General features: G+C 41.4%; 1 protein-coding gene across 1 annotated transcript in view; it reads right to left on the bottom strand.

Annotated features, from left to right (window-relative positions):
* Positions 1-21208, bottom strand: part of tns1a (tensin 1a) — a 278657-nt gene that overhangs the window by 22489 nt on the left and 234960 nt on the right. Inside the window, exons 18-21 of the mRNA XM_034178303.1 lie at positions 11577-13268; positions 8386-8466; positions 7292-7455; positions 6045-6189 (exon numbers count right to left, since the gene is read on the bottom strand). Of these exons, the coding sequence (XP_034034194.1) occupies positions 6045-6189; positions 7292-7455; positions 8386-8466; positions 11577-13268 (2082 nt within the window). The remainder of the gene's footprint in view (positions 1-6044; positions 6190-7291; positions 7456-8385; positions 8467-11576; positions 13269-21208) is intronic.

Consider the following 21208-nt stretch of genomic DNA (forward strand, 5'->3'; position numbering starts at 1 on the left):
TGTGACAGTTTAACATTTCATAAACAAATATTTAAGATTTCTAAAATTTTTCAAATTGAGAATCTCATTTTTTCCAACATGTTTTGCGCAAGTGCTTAAAAATATGCATTTGATTGTTGGTTTAATTTTTTTTTTTTCATGAACTCTAAAAATCAATGTAATGAGAAAAACAATCATGTAGTATCTCATAACAGGTTAAGAGTCTCATAATTATCACTCAGGATTGAATGATTTTAGCTTGGTAGTTTTTAATAATCACTTAGTATCTTGTATAAACGATGGTATGTCCAAACAAGCATTTGGTAACAAGTGCAGGGGACTCCACATCTATTGATTATAGTGATACATAATTACATTAATATTCACGTGAATAATGTAGAAAGTAATCTGTGGTAAATGTTTTAACTTGAAAGAAATGAATTATTCTGAAGTATAATTTGTAATTCATCATGTTATGTTTCCTATTTGTATAATTTCTAAATCATTTGATTCTTCTGCAAGAGGTCATGATTTCTTCAGTGCAGAAGTTGATGTTTCATGGTGTCGCGATACAAATGAGGAAAAAATGTATCGTTATACCCCAAATGATGATAACATTGTATCTTATTAAAACAATTTACAATATCCAGCAATGATGTATCATCTCATAACAGATTTAGGGTCTCATAATTATAGCTCAATATCTAATTTAATTTCAAAATTAGGGCTTATGATTTAAAAAAATGTCAGGCTTTGGATTTTGTCTCAGTTTTGGGATGCTCTGTTTTCATGGATTAGTTTTCATTATTTTCGTCTGGTGTTAGTTCTCTTGTTGGTTTTTTTCCTGCTTGGGTTTTTCTGTCCCTATCTCTCTTGTCTGTCTCTGGGTACTTGGTGGTGGGCGTTTCACTCTCTCAGGCCACACGCTTGTTCTGGTGCTTTCCACGCACACCTGTTCATAATTTGCAGCTCATGACCTGGGGTTACAAAAGGCTGACTGAGTGCTGTAGTTCTTTGCCAGATTGATGCGCCTTGTGCCTTCTCTCCAGCACTGTTCCTTGCGGTCCTTAGTCCTGCCTGCCTTATTGTGTTCCTGACCTCATGCCTGTTTGATCGGCCACTCCCTAGCCTGACAATTTTTGTACTGCTGTGTTTTTTGGACTGGTGACCCGTGTCCACCTCAGTAAAGTCTTTTAAAAACCAGAGCTGTTTGTTCGAGCCTTGCATTTGTGTCCGACCGTTCCTGACCAGCCTGCCTGACTAAAATAAATAAATAAAATTAAATTAAATAATATACAGATAAGCACATATTTGATTCAGTAGCTCATAATTATGGATTATCATAGCAATGAACTAAAAATTAAAGTGGTCAATATTTCTTATTTTGAATTGGTGTGTTGCATGCATATAAATAGAAAAATTCAAATTACTGTGATGATTCTGCATTTTTGCTTTTAGTTAAAGTGTGGAATTGGGCCGCAGCTGTAAACGAGCCAGTCAGCACACACCTTACAAATACACATTTATACACATTTATTGTAATGGAAGCAGATGGTGCAACAGTCAAAGACCAGATGTTTTCATTATGACCATAGACTGTTTCCATTATGACTGGATGAACCCGCAACACGTGATGAGCATTCATGTTGCCATGCATGATGAAGAAAGTATACAAGGCCATCCAACAAGAGTGATTTCCAAAAATTGTATGGCCACAGCATTAGAAAAATTGTTATAATTTACAAAGTGCAAGATGACACAATCAGGAATTTAGATTTTCCAGAAACTCTGCATTTTATGTCATTAACTGAGTGAGACAATAATAAAAAAAACAACTACATATTCAAAATTTTTAAGGTTTTGGAAATAAACTCTTGAAAGAAAGCAAATGCATGTGACCACAGGAGAGCAGCATGAAGTGGAATTAAAGTGTGTGCCACAGAGTGACTTCTTACTGCAACAAGTGTGTGCAGGACCGAGTGCACGCGGGAAGTCGGGGCCTGTGCACACTCCTGATCTGAGAGCATCTGAAGTGTGCAGGTGTGTTTTAAATATAAGTGAAGCAAGAAAACAGGCCTGATGTGTTCAAATCAGCATCAGCAGCCAACAAACAGAACAAAGACTCTTCAAAAACTCAAAAAATGTCCAGCGAAAAGTTTCAAAAAACCCCAAAATGCACAATTTAGTTGATGGAAAATAGTTAAAGCTTCTATGGGTACGTTCCCTCAGAGTGTCAGACGTCCTTATTTCATAGTCAAATTCCCATTTCCAGGTGATCTTTGTAAATTTGGGTTTCAAAGGTGAAAACGCAGGATGCTTATTTTCCTTCCAAATCCAAAGAGGATTAAGAAGCAAATTAAGAATTTGCTTGAAAGGACAGTTTGTCCAAAACACTGCCCGATTATCAACATGTAGCCCACGAGCTTTATCTGTTTATCTGGTGACATATGACTGAAGTGTTTTTAACAAAATTCTTAAATTAGGAGGAAGTGAAAATGTAACAAAATATTGTGTGAAAGATTAGCCAACACATTCAGCTCATCAACCACATTCGTCCAGTTGAACGCATTCAAATACAAAACGTGCAACTTTTTAAAAATTATTTTTTATTTTTTACATTTTGAAACGGTAAAACATGTCACTTGATCCAGCAAGCAGGTGCCTCAGAGTTGAGGACCCCAGCAGCTGGAGAAGACCAAGGACATGCCCACGTGTCACCTGGCTGTGCTAGACAGATGGTTCATTTTTGAGAAGTGGCCGTCGATCTGTTGTCTGCCTGGGTGGTTGCCATCCAGGAGCCAAGGTGGTTCCCTTAAAACATACAGATTTTTCTGTGTTTATCTGGATATCAACTCTCACTATTTTATTTTTTATGACTTTTCTTTAAAAACATTTTAATCAATTTATCTAAATGTTTTTGTTTTAAATATGTTTTTAACTGCTGATCAATTAATAAGTGGCCATTTCTAGTACTGAAGTTTCTTCTGGTACCATCAGTTGAAGACAGTTGGAAATCTGAAAAGTTAAAACCAAAGTCTTAGATTAGATTAGATTAGATAGAACTTTATCGATCCCTTGGGAAGACTCCCTCAGGGAAATTGTGGTTCCAGCAGTATTGTATAACAGCACACAGGGTAAGAAGCACACAGAGTATCAAAAGTGAAAGTAAAAAAAAAAAAAAAATGCAAATATATAAAAACACACAAATATAAATATCAGACATAATGATCACTACTGGTTTACTAGCTACTACTGTTCCTCTCCTTCCCGTCCTCTGTCTTCCTGTTACTCCTCCTCCCCCTGAGTGAGGAGTAGTACAGCCTGATGGCCTGAGGGACAAAAGAGTCTAATTTTTAAGGAGGATGGTTTGTTGTCTTTTTGCATTTATGCCTTGAATAAAGGAGAAGAAAGCTGCTGTCGGGGTGAGTATGATCAGTCTGAAGAAGAAGAGAGTCGGCAGCTGGTTCAGTCAAGGTGAGACAGAGAGAAAGAGAGAGAGAGAGAGAGAGAGAGAGCAGGTGCTCTACGCAAATACCGAGCACGAGACGTCACTTAAATACGCGGGAGTGTCCCTTCGTTTGACAGAGGACAAGATGTCTCCAGCCTTCATCCTGCTGCTGCAGCTGCTGGCTTCTTCTGCCACTTTGGGAAAGTATGTTTATGTCAAAGATGGTTTCGAGTGGCTGACTGCTCAGACACACTGTCAGAGGATCTATACAGATCTGGCCCCAGTCAGCAACGAACACGACATGACAGAGCTTCAGCAAAAAGGAGACCCTAAGAAATACATCTGGATCGGCCTGAGAAGGAGCCCAAATAACAGAGACCTCTGGCTCTGGCCAGGAGGCGAGAAGGTGTCCAGGTTTTTCTGGGAAAGGGGGGAGCTTCAGAACAGATCAGACGAAGACTTCGGTTTGATTCATGGAGATAAGTGGTACGATTCACATGATGAGCCACACCCATTTTTCTGCTACAGCGTGATCGTGGTGAGAGAGATGAAGCAGTGGGAGGCAGCGCTGGAATACTGCCGGGAGCATCACGGAGATCTGGCCAGCGTGGCGTCGGAAACAGAGATGCTGCTGATCAAGAAAGAATTGCTCAATTCTGGAATCACAGGACCCGTCTGGATCGGTTTGCGGTTCCTGAGTGGGACGTGGCTGTGGGTGGACGGGCAGCCGTACCTGCACAAGGCCTGGGAGGACAACATGGAGCCGTCTTGTCCCCCATACAACAAGCACTGCGGCGCTCTGCAGACACATACCGACGTGTACAAGGCTCATAACTGTGAGGACCAACTTCCCTTCATCTGCTACTGACACAGTTTGGCTTTTGAAATATATCTTAGGCAGTAAAATCAGAATCAGGTACTTTTTAAAATATAGATTCCAATTTCTAGACCTGTTAGTCAAAATGAAGATGTTTCTCATTTCAGGTCTCTTTCTCCATGACAGTTTGCAAACAACATAAATTGATTTTAAAAATTAAAACTTCATTTTTTGTAAAATTTTGAAACATTGTCTATTTTCTCACACCAGTTATTTAACTGTTATTTTTTAATAGCTGTGCAGTGATTTAAAAACATAAAACTGCCGTGTCAACAACTCTGACGTATGATGTGTGATGAAAAATGTGATCTCTAATTGAATGGACACTGCAGCCGAAGGCTTCGTGGTAATACTAGGGGAGCTACGACCACTACCTTTGCACCCCCCAGGACTAAACCAAACCAACATTTTTAGGTTCCTTAGATGAACCCAAAACACAATCAGGATGTTCCCAAAGATAAAAACTGGCCTCAAGCCAGTTATCCAAGATGGCGTCCAAGATGGCCACCAAAATAGGGTTTTTCACTAAAACACCTTTAAACAACATATAAACAACTTAAATATCACAGAGATTAGAGATAAGGGTCTATTGGTGGCCATTTTGGACGCCATTTTGAATCTTAAACCCATGAATTAATTTAATTTAGGTGCAAATGAGTTTGCTGTGACCTGCAATGGTCTTCCCGTTGGTAAATTCAGTTGACTGGACATAATTTGGAAAGACACACAACTGTCTACATATAAGGTTCCACAGTTGACAGTGCATGACAATTCAGTAAGGTGTATCTTCTATTCCACTTCTAAGGTGGAACTATGCTAGTATACTAAGGTATATCTAAATATCTAAAAAGGAAGAGTAAAATAGAAGAGTAGAAAAGAGTAGAGTAGAGCCACTTAGGTGCCTGATCTTGAGAACCAGGGATGGTTCTCAAGACCAAGCATGAAGTCAAAGGAATATTGTCTGTAGACCTCAGAGACAGGCCTGTCTCGAAGCCCAAACTTTGGGAAGGGTACAAAAATGAGCATAGTGGCCTCCATCATCCATAAATGGAAGAAGTTCAGATCCAGAGCTTGAGAGGTGCTGCAAAAAAGAATGGACAAAACTGTCCAAAGATAGATGCACCAAACTTGTGGAATCATATTCAATTGCTGCCAAATGTGCATCAAGAAAATATTGAGCAAAGTGTGTGAATACTTATGTACATGTGATTTCTTTTTAAAAAAAAATAAATTAGCAAAAATAAAAAATAAAAAAAAACTTTCATTGTATTCTGAGGAAAATAATGAATTTACTGTATTTGGGGATAAAACTGTAACATAACAAAATGGGGGAAAATGAAGCGCTGTGAATACTTTCCGGATGCACCGTATATCCTTTATTTAACCAGTTAGTCTCATTGAGATTAAACATTTGGAATGTTTTATTTGCATTTTAAATACTGTAGAGCTAAACTTGTAAGAATAAAAGCGATAAATAATAAAATTTCACTTTAAAATAATTAGAGAGTGGTTTGTGTTCTCCGACACTTCCAAGCAGTCAATTAAATTTGCAACATTTTCATTTCAACTGCTCAAAATTCTTGAGAAATTTTTGATAAAAAAACATTTCAACCATCTAAAAATATACAACCCTGCTTGCTTTGTTTTTTTGCTAATGTATGTTTTGGCTTTTAAAGGTGGCCTTTGGGTGCCACTAGTAGGCGTGAGAGTGCCCCCTGTGTGCAGGCAGGCTGAACCTACACATGTTGAAGTAAGGAGTCTGTGGCGACGCGGGGACGCTCGGGGTCAGAGGAGAATTCTCACCACCGGCTCTGTGAGGGGAGCTGACCACAAACCCGTCTGCATCGTCGTCCTCAAACACCTCGCGGTAGCTGTTCTTGGGACCCTGTGTTAAAAAACACAAAACAAAATCCTGAGCTTCTATTTTTGCATTCAATTGTCATATTGGACCTTGCTGATGTGGGCAGCAATTTGAAGAATAGATTTTCACATTCTGCTCACTGTGCTTCAGACGTTTGCCATGATTTAAACCAGTTCAGGTATAATTTATGTGCTGAAATGACACTTATTTAGGATTTACCACAGGGACGGTGGCCAAGCAGTTAGGTGTGCTTGTTTGCGTGCACGCCACTCAATTCAATTGACATCAGATGACTAAATTTGTTGTGCTGCCTCTTATTTTTTTCTTTCTTCCCCCAGGGCCTGAGGCAGCAGAGCTGATTCCTCACACCTGTGACTGTTGAAACACCTGCTACTAATCACTCTGCCAGCATGAAGTCCTGGTCTCTCCGCTCCACCCTGGCCACAAAGTTCAGTTCCACTGTGTGTTCTCAGGCCTGGGTCAGTTCCCCTGTGTCCACCTGACCCTGGCTCTGCTGGTCTTGTCTAACCCATCCACAAGCAGTGGTCTCCAGATCCGGTTCCTCCACAACTAGCAATTCAACCACAACTCATCTTCACTTTTATAAAGTCTTGCCATTTTTTTTTTACCCCTGCCTCAGCTCTTCGAGTCCACCTCTTTGACCCCAGAACCTGACTAAATTATTTAAATACGAATGAAGTGAAATGGTCAAAAAAGAACAATTGAAATACATAAATGGTCTCACTGTCAGAATTTTGGTGTAAACTTTTTGTTTTAATTTCAGTTTATAGCAATATATATATATATATATATATATATATATATATATATATATATATATATATATATATATATATATATTGCCAATAATAATTTGGTAAAACAAGACAATACCATTTGTACAAAAATGCTTCCAGCACAACTTGCAACATAGCAGGTTGTGCACATAGCAAAAAAAAAAAAAAGTAAAAAACACAAAAAATAATTGAATTCATTCATTTTCAATCAATATTCTGTAGCATCTGCAGAACCGAATCTAATTGAAATGTGTTGCATTTTGATATTGTGCTTGTTCATTTTTGTTAAGTTTACATCAGTATTTTATTTTATAAGTCAAACGTTGTACCTCTCTTGGACATCCTCCTGGGTTTAGAGCCAGATTGGCGGTAAAATCCGGTGAAGGTAACGCTGGCTTGTTGTCGTGGCTGCTATGGTACTGGCCCTCACTGGTCGTCCGGCGCCGGCCCGTCTCGTGTGTCACCTCTGGGGTCATCCCTCTGGAGCGAACCCCTGAAACACCCCGAAATACCAAGATACTTCAAAACCCATGAAAGATATCAACAAAACACCAAAATCACGAGGATCACCTGGTCAGTGGAACAGAATAAAACATTTGACCTTTGACCTTTAAAATTTGCAAATTTTCCAGCCAGAACCTGAACCCAAACTAATGTCCAGTGCTCCCCCACCCCCAAAAAACCCATAATGGTCAGCACTGTCTGGAATCTCAACTTCATAACTTAAGAGCTGTCAAAGTGATTGTTGCAGAACATAACTGGCATAAAAAGTACAGGCCTCGACTTTTAAAAAGAGAAAAAACTTCAATAAATCAACACTAAACTGAGGTCGAGTAAATAAGCAAAAGCAATAAATAAATATATTAAATTGTCTAATAAAAATCTTTGGCTATTTTTTTTCTCTTCATACTCACATCTTATTCTGAATATTAAAATTCAGGATCAGACTGAAGAAAATGTTCAAAAACTTGAGTACTTTTGTGCCAAAACAAGAAACTTAAAGTAACCAGGTTCATTTCTGGGATTGGCTGCAAAAAGCGAGCACACACACATTTAAATATTTTGCTAAGGTACTTTGCATTGATCAGAACCCAAAGGTCTGCAGGTTCTATTCATTGAGGAAATGTTACATTTAAAGGACTTTTTCTTCCTTGCAGAAGGTTGGCCTCTTGATAACCTTTTTTCCTCCTTTTTTTGCACCTTAATGTCCCAATTACCTCGTTGCTTCTTCACCTTTGATGGTAGAACAGATAGAGTGAGAACAAAAAGATGACTACAGTGTCAGAAATCAATGTGAAAACTAAAAGATAATGAAAAGCCATGAGAAAATGAACAATGATCATTTGAGAAAGAGACAATGAGCAAAGCAAATACAGGAAAATGTGGAAAAACTGGAAATTAAAAATGAGAGAAAATGACAAACCAGAGAAAGAATAGGAGCGATGGCGGTCAGACTGCTGGGGGGTCATGCTTTCACTGATGCCCCGAATACGAGCGTTGTACTCTGTTCTCAGAGAGGGAGGTCAGGGGAGAAGTGGAGGAGGAGGAGGAGGTGGAAGGTAACGGAGGTGCAGAGGAAGATGCAGCGGTTGTCCGTGCAGCAGAGTGATGATTGACAGTGAGAGAAACCGAAAACAAAAGAAAAGTGAAAAATAAAAAAACTTCATGAACTCTTACGAAAGATACATACATGAACTCGGTCTTTAATATTGGTGAATAAACATTTACCAACTTTTTTTTCCAATTTTCAATTCATATTTTAATTTTTTATAGTAAGTTCTGGTAACTCAGATGTGCACTTAGTCATTTTAAAAAGTTCAAATTTATTATATATATATATATATATATATATATTTATATATATAAAGGTTTTGATAAATTACTTATTATTGTTGACTGCTGTCACCTTGTTAATCAGCAAATTGTTCTTGCACTATCAAACTCTGAACTTGAGAAGATACACTTTTGTTCCACTGGGGGTCGCCTTGGAGCTTGCACATGTCTTTGTGAATGGATTAAAAAAATACATTATTATTTTATATAATAATTACTATACATTACTGGGTGTTGTGTAGACTATACTCAACAAAAATATAAACGCAACACTTTTGGTTTTGCTCCCATTTTGTATGAGATGAACTCAAAGATCTAAAACTTTTTCCACATACACAATATCACCATTTCCCTCAAATATTGTTCACAAACCAGTCTAAATCTGTGATAGTGAGCACTTCTCCTTTGCTGAGATAATCCATCCCACCTCACAGGTGTGCCATATCAAGACGCTGATTAGACACCATGATTAGTGCACAGGTGTGCCTTAGACTGCCCACAATAAAAGGCCACTCTGAAATGTGCAGTTTTATCATACAGCACAATGCCACAGATGTCGCAAGATTTGAGGGAGCGTGCAATTGGCATGCTGACAGCAGGAATGTCAACCAGAGCTGTTGCTCGTGTATTGAATGTTCATTTCTCTACCATAAGCCGTCTCCAAAGGTGTTTCAGAGAATTTGGCAGTACATCCAACCAGCCTCACAACCGCAGACCACGTGTAACCACACCAGCCCAGGACCTCCACATCCAGCATGTTCACCTCCAAGATCGTCTGAGACCAGCCACTCGGACAGCTGCTGAAACAATCGGTTTGCATAACCAAAGAATTTCTGCACAAACTGTCAGAAACCGTCTCAGGGAAGCTCATCTGCATGCTCGTCGTCCTCATCGGGGTCTCGACCTGACTCCAGTTCGTCGTCGTAACCGACTTGAGTGGGCAAATGCTCACATTCGCTGGCGTTTGGCACATTGGAGAGGTGTTCTCTTCACGGATAAATCCTGGTTCACACTGTTCAGGGCAGATGGCAGACAGCGTGTGTGGCGTCGTGTGGGTGAGCGGTTTTCTGATGTCAGTGTTGTGGATCGAGTGGCCCATGGTGGCGGTGGGGTTATGGTATGGGCAGGCATCTGTTATGGACGAAGAACACAGGTGCATTTTATTGATGGCATTTTGAATGCACAGAGATACCGTGACGAGATCCTGAGGCCCATTGTTGTGCCATACATCCAAGAACATCACCTCATGTTGCAGCAGGATAATGCACGGCCCCATGTTGCAAGGATCTGTACACAATTCTTGGAAGCTGAAAATGTCCCAGTTCTTGCATGGCCGGCATACTCACCGGACATGTCACCCATTGAGCATGTTTGGGATGCTCTGGACCGGCGTATACGACAGCATGTACCAGTTCCTGCCAATATCCAGCAACTTTGCACAGCCATTGAAGAGGAGTGGACCAACATTCCACAGGCCACAATTGACAACCTGATCAACTCTATGTGAAGGAGATGTGTTGCACTGCATGAGGCAAATGGTGGTCACACCAGATACTGACTGGTATCCCCCCCCCCCCCCCCAATAAAACAAAACTGCACCTTTCAGAGTGGCCTTTTATTGTGGGCAGTCTAAGGCACACCTGTGCACTAATCATGGTGTCTAATCAGCATCTTGATATGGCACACCTGTGAGGTGGGATGGATTATCTCAGCAAAGGAGAAGTGGTCACTATCACAGATTTAGACTGGTTTGTGAACAATATTTGAGGGAAATGGTGATATTGTGTATGTGGAAAAAGTTTTAGATCTTTGAGTTCATCTCATACAAAATGGGAGCAAAACCAAAAGTGTTGCGTTTATATTTTTGTTGAGTATATTCACCCAGAAGGTACACAGTCTCAGTATGTTGTTGTTTTTTAATTAAAAATAAGACATATCGACTGCAAACTCTGAAATATACTTAAGTTCTTCTCCACACCTTATTTGTATCTTCGCTTCATCGTTAACTGATATTAACCTGCAGTTAAAGATGCTAATTGCACAATAGCTTCTTACCAAATTTTTGGAGTATAAGTCACATTGTTCTAACTGGTTTGGGCAGTCCTGCAACCCCGGTGTAACGTATACACTTGAAAAATCATGTGGTTGTTCATAATAATAATAATCATTATTATTGGGCTTTCCCAGTAATCAATGCACAAAACAAAATAAACTCCCATTATAAAAGTACAAATAAAAAGTCCAACATAAAGAGTTTATTTAAAACAATCAAATAGACTCACATTTTTATTGCATCGTTTCCAATGCTCTGAGCAAGCAATTTGTGTGCATTTGATGAATTCTTTTGTCCCAACTGGGTCAAATAATATCCAATATGTTGCATGTTTATTTGTCCACCTTGCTCATTTTTGTAATGTTAAAATAATTATACTGAGTAGCAGCACAGGCTGTGGTGTGCACATGTGCTATACTGAGTTCCTGTCTGTTGTCAAACTCGCCCCAAGTTAAAAACTGTTTTAAATAAGTTCCACATATAGAAAAAAGGTGTGACTTATCCTGTGCAAAATAAAAAAAGTGACTTATCCTCTAGTAGGACTTAATACAAGCTACAAAGAAAAACAACTTAGAGTCACTAAATTAACTACACTGAAGTGTAGCTTCAAATATAATAGCAATACTGGAAATTTGCTCATTCAGTAAGTTTGTAAAACTCCTTCATGACTTCATAAATATAGCACAGTAACTACTTATTTATTCTGGATAATGACTCTAAAGTCTTACCGGCGATGCGGTGAGCCACAAGGCCTTCCAAGTTGAGTGTTTCCTCCTCTGCATCTTGATCTCGAGGCAAAGATGATGAAGATGCATCTTTGGGTTGTGGGGCGAGTGCGGGAACGGGAGAAGAGGAGGCGCTGTAACCTGGGTGAGGAGACGAACCCTGAAGCTCCGGAGAGTTTGAGATACTGCTGACCGGGTACGAGATTGCAGGCTTTGCTGGCACTTGCTGGCTGAAACTAGAAGAAGAGTCAGCTGGGTTGTGGTGAGCTGTTTGTCCTGCTGATGCTGGCCGTGCATGGAGGTAGGGCTCAGGGGTTTGTATTGGGGTGGGGTTGTGGAGTTGGTAGCTAGCACTGGGTCTCTGAGTCGAATGCACTAGGGACTCTGTAACGGGGCTCTGGGTGGGCAACGTTGAGACTCTTCCAGCCGGCCGCACTGGTTGATGAAAGTTGTTGTTGAGTGACCCGGAATTATTGTAGGTGTGGATGGCAGAGTCTGCCAGGTAAGAAGGTCTGGTCAGGGTCTGGGAGAAGGCCACCTGGGACAGACTGTTACAGTCATCCCCAGGAGGTGCACTCTGAGATTTGGACATGTGGGAGTTGATTGGATCCAGGTCGAGCATAAGCATGTTGAGAGCCTCGATGGACTGCTCAATGTTCCGCTGTGAAGCAGTGGTAGGGAAGTGGGGCAAGCTGTGGGTCGACTGAAGAGGGGGGCCGAATGGATCATCTGGAAGGCTATGTTGGTGCCAAGTATTGAGACCTCTTTGGACGGCCTCCCGACTACTAGTGCTCCTCTCGGGGGCTCTGGGCATTAATTTAGGCTTTGTTTCTGGACTGCTGGTCGGTTGGTTTCCAAAAGACTGTGAGCGGTACATCCCTTCTCCATTCTGGTAGTTGTTGTATCCCACTGGAGGTGATACAGCGTCCATGTTCTGCTCTTGCATTGCGGAGGTTCGTACTCCATGTACAGGCATCTCGCTAAACTTTTCACCAAGAACACCTCTCTCAAGGTAGGGCCCGTCGTTCTGTACACTGACAGGTGTCTGCGATTGGTAGTAGAGGTCAGCTGGTGTCGCCTGACCCTCTAGAGATGAGAGCGTACCCAAGCTGTCCACACTGTTGCCTTCTTGACTATTGGGCAGTTCGTCATCGAGAATATCTGTCTCACGCTCCCCAGTTGATGGGGCGCCAATGATCTTTGTCCGCCCCCCGTTGACGTGCACCTGTGCTGGGACCAGATGTCGGACACCTCCTCCTGGGCTCGTGGACAGGTAGGCTTGGTGTTGATGAGTAGGTGCCTCAAGGCCACTTAGAAGCTGGTCCAGCTCCCGTTTTTCCTGCGGGCTGAGGGGCGGGTGGCTTGTCGTTGGGTTATTATGGTTCACACCACCCTGCACCGACTGGCTGTGCTCATCGGTCCGGTCAGTCTTGATTGAAGCAGTGGAATTTCCCGAGTCGCTGCTCACAGAGAGGGTGTGGTCAACAGCAGGAAGGGCAGCGTGACCTGTCACAGGAAGGCTTTGCTCGGTGGTCAGCAGGCGGTGGTGAAGGTGCTGCACAGGGTTCTCAGCATTGGTAAGAGGGTGTTCATGGACTGGCAAGCCGTTGATGGTGACCACTCCCTCCAGGGAGTCTTTTTTGCACACTCGAGCATAAAGGCTTCCATCAAGTGGGCCTTGGGTGTGAACAACATCTGAAAGAGTAGAAAAGAGTGTCTTAAGCAGTTACAGAGGGACAAACATTACACTGTGGTACACTGACAGAACCATGCCTGTCTCAGGTTTGGACACACCAGATTTTTCTGTATTTTATTTTCTGTATTAAAGTCACTAAAACGTCTCAATCTACCACAGTGATAAGAACTAAGAGTTAAAGGCTTCATGTGTGGAGTTGTATTATAGCAATTGTAGAAATTCACTTGCAATAAGCAAAACGTCAGCATCAAATTATGGAGGACCTAAAGTGCCAAACACATTAACAAATCCAAGAACATGACAACATTTCACAGAGCGCATTAACAAATCCAAAAACACAATAATTTCCCAAATATTAACACATTTGTGTTTGCTGATTTGTTGTGTTTTGCACTAAACTGCTGGACTTAGATTTCTGTAATGCATCACAGAATTACACAACTAAAATCCCTTTTTTGCTCTATAACATAAAGCTGATTTGGTCTCTGTGACATGCCCACACACGCACACACACACACACACACACACACACACACACACACACACACGCACACACACGCACACACACTTGATAAAATGAGCAATTGCAATTTAAAGAAAGAATATATATATACGAGGTCTGTCAATAAAGTATAGGTCCTTTTTAGTTTTTTTCAAAAACTATATGGATTTCATTCATATGTTTTTACGTAAGACATGCTTGAACCCTCGTGCGCATGCGTGAGTTTTTCCACGCCTGTCGGTGACATCATTCGCCTGTGAGCACTCCTTGTGGGAGGAGTCGTCCAGCCCCTTGTCGGAATTCCTTTGTCTGAGAAGTTGCTGAGAGACTGGCGCTTTGTTTGATCAAAATTTTTCTAAACCTGTGAGACACATTGAAGTGGACGAAAAATTAAGCTGGTTTTCAGTGAAAATTTTAATGGCTGATGAGAGATTTTGAGGTGATACTGTCGCTTTAAGGACTTCCCACGGTGCGAGACGTCGCTCAGCGCTCTCAGGCGCCGTCGTCAGCCTGTTTCAAGCTGAAAACCTCCACATTTCAGGCTCTATTGATCCAGGACGTCGTGAGAGAACAGAGAAGTTTCAGAAGAAGTCGGTTTCAGCATTTTATCCGGATATTCCACTGTTAAAGGAGATTTTTTTAATGAAAGACGTGTGGACGGGTCCGCGCGTCGGGACGCAGCCGGCGCGGTGCGGCGGCACAGGAAAAACACCTCCGTGTTGATAACCATTTGTAAAATCCAGGCGGCTTTTGATGGCTTTCAGTGGAGTGAGTATATGAGAAATTGTTTAACAGCTGGACATGTTCCAACTTGTCCTTAAGGCTTTCAACAGAGGTGTTTTTCCTGTGGCGGAGCGTCGCGAGATTTTTTTTAATGAAAGACGTGCGGACGGATTGCAGCGTTGGCTTGCAGCCGCCGCTTACACTTACGCTTCTTACACTTCGATGTGTCTCACAGGTTTAGAAAAAATTTTGATCAAACAAAGCGCCAGTCTCTCAGCAACTTCTCAGACAAAGGAATTCCGACGAGGGGCTGGATGACTCCTCCCACAAGGAGTGCTCACAGGCGAATGACGTCACCGACAGGCGTGGAAAAACTCACGCATGCGCACGAGGGTTCAAGCATGTCTGACGTAAAAAACATATGAATGAAATCCATATAGTTTTTGAAAAAAATAAAAAGGACCTATACTTTATTGACAGACCTCGTATATATATATATATATATATATATATATACACACACACACACTTTGGGTGATATGAGTGTTGTGCTGTGCTTCATCAGCAGACTGTGGGAGTTTTGGATAATGTGGGTGTTGTGGGGGGGGGGGGGGCAGCCCCACCTCGCCCCACCCTTGAGCCACCAGTGATGCTGGCACTGCAAGTGAAAGTATCTGTGGAATGTGTGAGTCTTTTAGTGACACGAGCCAGAGTGGGCCAGTGACCTCGTGACCCCACCCCTGACTTTAGATTATTTAAACCATCGCGTCTTCGTGCACAAACGCTCTTTTCTTCATTTTCATTCGCTCTAATCATCAAGTCATAGATACACAATCAGCTGTGCCACAAACACAGTGACCCCCCACTCTGCACTCATCTGCATTTGGACAACACAGGGCACCTGCACCAGCATCACAGCTCCTCCACCCCTCCAGCTCTATTCATAGCCAAGGTGCGGGACTAAAGTCACGGTGTGTCAGTGCACGTGGCCTGACGGGGATCAGGACACACACAAACAGACGGCGAAAAGAGCTGCACTGGCATGGACAGAGCAGTTTTCCTTTTGGCTTCTGACTCACGAGAATTAAAATACTGATAAACAACTCAAATTAGACTCACACCAGCACAAACTGTTTGTGGCTACAGTTCATATTCTGGTCTGTTTCATATCTTATATTTTAGTTACACTGCAGTTGGAGACAGAAAAATACTGCAATTAAAAAAATCAGCTGTTTTAATAATAATAATATGCTGTTTTAAGAAATGCAATCAGAATCAGAATCACCTTTATTGTCACTGCACAGGAATCAACACAACAAACTTTGCTTGTGTATCCTCAAAAACAATGACAATCCTCAAACACACTCACCCATACACATACTTCAATAAATATAAAAAAAAAACATCAGGAGATTGGGGGGGGGCAAGCTCGGAGACAAATATAACTCGTCACTGATCCCACATTGTCATTGTCCCATATTACACTTATCTCATGCTGCACATGTCCCATATTGCACGTATCCCTCTAAAACATCAACAGTAAAAATACCCAACTTAATAAAACTCCTTAAATAGCTTAAAAACAGTAATAAATATACCTAAAATTTAAAAAGTTAATAATTATTGCACATGTCTGCCCTTGTTTTAATTAGAATAACGCAATTGTTCCAGCTGGAGCTTGGGCGTGTCTGTTCAGTTCTGTAACAGCTCTAGGAAAGAAGCTGTTTTTCAGCCTTGTGGTGTGGGCTTTAAAGGCCCGATAACGCCTGCCGGATGGAAGCAAAGAAAAAAGGTGGTGTGAGGGGTGTGTTCTGTCCTGCAGAATACTGCTTGCTCGGCGGAGGCAGCGAGTCCTGATTTTATTACATCCTTGATGGACATAATAATAATAATAATAATAATAAAAAGGAAAGGTCTAAGATATTTTGGACACATATCTCATTATTTTTGTCTGCTCTTGATTCAGCACATGTTCAGTGTTCACAGTCCTTCACTTTTTCCACATTTTGTTATGTTATAGCCTTATTCCAAAATGTAGTAAGTTTCTTTTTAACTCACAACACCCCGTAATAACAAATGGAAAAAAATGTATTTTTTCTTTTTCAAATTAATTACAAATAAAAATCTAAAAAAAAAAACAAAACAAAAAAAAAAATCACATGTACATAAGTATTCACACCCTTCGTTCAATACTTTGTTGATGCACTTTTGCCAACAATTATAGCCTCAAGTCTTCTGGAATATGATGCCACAAGCTTGGTGCACCTATCTTTGGGCAGTTTTGTCCATTCCTCTTTGCAGCACCTCTACAGCTCCATCCGGTTGGATGGGGAGCGTCTGTGCACAGACATTTTCAGATCTCTCCAGAGATGTTCAATCAGATTCAGGTCTGGGCTGTGGCTGGGCCACTCAAGGACATTCACAGAGTTGTCCTGAAGCCACTCATTTGATACCTTGGCTGTGTGCTTAGGGTTACTGTCCTGCTGAAAGATGAACAGTCACCCCAGTCTGAGGTCAGAGCGCTCTGGAGCAGGTTTTCATCCAGGATGTCTCTGTACATTGCTACATTCATCTTTCTCTCAATCCTGACGAGTCTCCCAGTTCCTGGTGCAAAAAAACATCCCCACAGCATGATGCTGCCACCACCATGCTTCACTGTAGGGATGGTGCCTGCTTTCTTCCAAACATGATGCCTGGCATTTACACCAAAGAGTTCAATCTTTGTCTCATCAGACCAGAGAATTTTGTTTGTCATGGTCTGAGAGTCCTTCAGGTGTCTTTTGACAAACTCCAGGTGGGCTGCCATGTGCCTTTTACTAAGGAGTGGCTTCTGTCTAGAAACTCTACCATATAGACCTGATTGGTGGATTGCTGCAGAGATGGTTGTCTTTCTTGAAGGTTCTCCTCTCTCCACAGAGGAATGCTGAACCTCTGACAGAGCTCCAGGCTCTTGATCACCTCCCTGACTAAGGTCCTTCTCCCGCTCAGTTTAGACAGGCGGCCAGCTGTAGGAGTCATGGTGAATCTGAATGTCTTCCATTTATGGATGATGTTGGCCACTGTGCTCATTGAGACCTTCAAAGCAGCAGAAATGTTTCTGTTCCCTTTCCCAGATTGTGCCTGAAGACAATGCTGCCTCAGAGGTCTACAGACAGTTCCTTTGACTTCATGCTGTCAACTGTGGGACCTTATATGTAGACAGGTGTGTGTCTTTCCAAATACTGTCCAATCAACTGAATTTACTCCAGGTGGACTCCAATTAAGCTGTGGAAACATCTCAAGGATGATCAGTGGAAACAGGATGCACCTGAGCTCAATTTTGAGCTTCATGGCAAAGACTGTAAATACTTATGTGCATGTGATTTTTTTAGGGTTTTGTTTTTAAATAAATTTGCAAAAATCTCAAAAAAGAAATAAAACTATTTTTTTCCATTCTTACTATGGAGTATTGTGTGTAGAATTTTGAGGAAACAAATCAATTTCATCCATTTTGCCATAAAACTGTACCATTAGAAAATGTGGAAAAAGTAAAGCGCTGTGAAACTTTCCCACTGGACGTCTGCTGGACACATTGTGAAGCCGATGCACAGATTTCAATCCACTAAAATCAGAGAATTGATATTTATTTATTTTGTCGATGCAGGTGAAGAGCACTGAAGTGCAAAACATGTTAATGTTCTTTTGTTTTGTTTTTTTGTTTTTTTTATGTTTGCAGAGTTCATGTAACTTCCAGAATATCTGTGTTTGATTCTGTAGGTTTTTCAAGATTTTTTCTTTTTTTTAATAAATGTCTTCTTTTGTGTCATGTTTTGCACTCTTGAGCCACCATACTAGGCCAAATTTACAGATTATAATGTAAATTAAGTTTTTTTTTTTCTGAATGAAGGCACTTCTTTTGAAGCTTAATATTAAAATGTGTTGTTGGAAATAAGAAAAACACTTTGTTGAAACACAATTTGACACTGATGATGAAGCTAAATAATCAGTCTCATGATCGTGTTTATTTTTCTTTGTCCTGCACGAGGTTGTAAAGTGATAGGTGCTGAGGCTCATGTGTGGCGTGTTCCAAATTGAGCGACCCCGACCCCTTGGGGCAGATGGTATCGTGCACTCTGACTGCAGTCATTTCAAAACCTGTGTCAACAACAACAACAACAACTCACGGGAAGAAACAGGCGTTGTCCGTCTGGCTGTTTCAGTGATTAAAATTGTTCATGTACATGTATCAGAGTAGGAGCCACATGTTCCAAAGCCTGGCAGATTTCTGCAGATTTTTCTTTTTTTTTTTTTTTTTTAAAGATCCCATTGCTGAAAAATATGCAACAAAGAGTGAAAACATCCTCTTCTTACCTGCACACCAGCTCGATGGATTTCACTTTAATCTCGCTGTTAAAACCCCGGAGAAGAACTTTAACTGCTCTGACTGCTCCTCTCCGTGTTTCTCAGAGACTAAGAGCGTTCTGAGTCAGGCTGGACTGGCACACGGGCTTGATCTCTGTTCACGTCACCGCCACCACACTGCTGCCATGGCAACAACCTCATCTAAACTGTAACCACTCCCCCCTTCGCCCCCTTCATTGTGTGCACAGGCTGCAGCACCACTTGACGTCATCATGGGATCCCCTGACTCAGTAGCTCCCCCCCTCCCCACCAGCCCAGCCCAGCCCCCCCCCCACCTTCTATTTTCGATGGTTTCCACTTGAGCTCAGCATGAGATAAATATAAAACTGTCAGTCAGATGTTAAAATGTCTTACAGCTGTTATCTTCTGTTTTTGTACCTTGAGTCACTACGTACCAGTGTGATTGACCTTGAATTAAAAAATAAGTTTGAATGCAAAGAGTTTAAATTCCACATTAGGGGCGACCGGGACAATGGTAACAGAGTTTGGCTCAGCACCGAATAATGCACACACACAAACACACACACTCATCTTCAACTGCTTAAGGGTCGTGGGCCGCTGGAGCCTATCCCAGCAGTTATAGAGTGCGAGGCGGGGTACACCCTGTCTGTTTGGGCCACAAACAGACAAACACATTCACACCTGCACGCACACCTACGGACAATTTAAAGTTTCCAATCCACCAAACCCACGTGTCTTTGGATGTGGGAGGAAGCCGGAGCACCCAGAGAGAACCCACGCAAACACGGGGAGAACACGCAAACTCCACACAGAAAGACCACAGGCAGGAATCGAACCCATGACTTTCTCACTGTGAAGCAACAGTGCTAACCACTAAGCCACCGTGCTGCCCCTGAACAATGCTTATGTGTTAGAAATCTCATAATTGTTTTTAAAACTGCACTCAACACTTTTCTCTTTCCATTTTATGAACTTTTTCTTTTGTTCTGTTAAAGTTTTTACCCGAGGTCAAAATATGGCCACTGGATTCTGGATCAAGTTTCACTTTATGTAGTCTTTGAAGGATTACGTCAAAACTACTACACAGATTCTCACCAAATTTTCACCACAGATACATAATAGGCCATGGAAGACTCCCTTAAATTTTGGAGGTGATCTGGATCCAAATCCGGATTCTGGATCAGGATTTCACTTTAGATGCGTTGAAGGATTATGTCAAAACTACTTCACGGATTTTGACGAAATTTTCCAAACAGATACATATTAGGCTGTGGAAGACACTATTAAATTTTGGAGGTGATCTGGATGTGGATCCAGATCGTGGATTAAGTTTCATTTTATATAGTCTTTGAAGGATTACGTCAGAACAACTTCATGGATTCGCCACAAATTTGCACCGCAGACAGATATTATGCCATGGAAGACTCCATTAAACTTTGGAGGTGATCCGGATTGGTGGACGTCAGAAATCTCTGATTACTCTGGTTATACACTGCTGAACCCGAGTCACAAATTTCACTCTTTTCATGTGTCAGCATCGTCTGAATGACAACAAATGCACCTTAACCATGTAGCCCGTAGTACAACTTTAGCCCAACCCTGACATGTCCAGAAAACCCACGGGATTATTAAAATATGTCGTAGGATGTGGTGGAATTAAATAAATTTTGAACATGAAATTTCAGCAACAGTAAAACCTAGAACTCTAAATGTCCTGGTTTACCACGGAAACACTCCCAGATTCACGAAGGTCTTCCAAAGTATAGACAAACTTTCAAACAGCGTGTTTCTGGAATGTGTGTCCGTGAAATTGAGATGTGGGATTAATGTGAAATTCTCACCTTGGGTGACCTTGAAAGGTCAAAATCAAGGTCGGATGTGTTTGAGTTAAATTGTCTGTTAGGCATAAATGGTTAAATTTTGGATAGAATTGTTGAAATGCCAAAATAAATAAACAGTGAAAAAAATTACTAAAGTAAAAACGTTTTAGAGATCTGGCCGTGCAATCAGCTCTGCACAACAACTTACTGGTTTCTTTCTCGGTCCGTGCCTCACATGTCCAGCTCAGTTTTATGGAAATTCATGCATATTCTATGGTTTCGAGCAACGCGGCGCCAAACCGCAAACTAAAAAAAAAAAAAAAAAAAAAATCTTGGAACCACCCTTGAATCCAGATCCACACCAAAACTGAATGAGTTCTTTTGCCCACAACGCCACCACGTTTAATGAAAATCAGTCCATTGAGCTCCTTAGTGGAGGTAAGTAAGTTTTAAAGGCCACAGTTTTTAATTTTTCCTATATAATCGTTTACAGACATTTCAGAGAACTGTGGCTGTCCTTTCCAGCAGCTTC

This window comes from Thalassophryne amazonica, chromosome 1, assembly GCF_902500255.1.
Source record: "Thalassophryne amazonica chromosome 1, fThaAma1.1, whole genome shotgun sequence".
Taxonomy (NCBI): Eukaryota; Metazoa; Chordata; class Actinopteri; order Batrachoidiformes; family Batrachoididae; genus Thalassophryne; species Thalassophryne amazonica.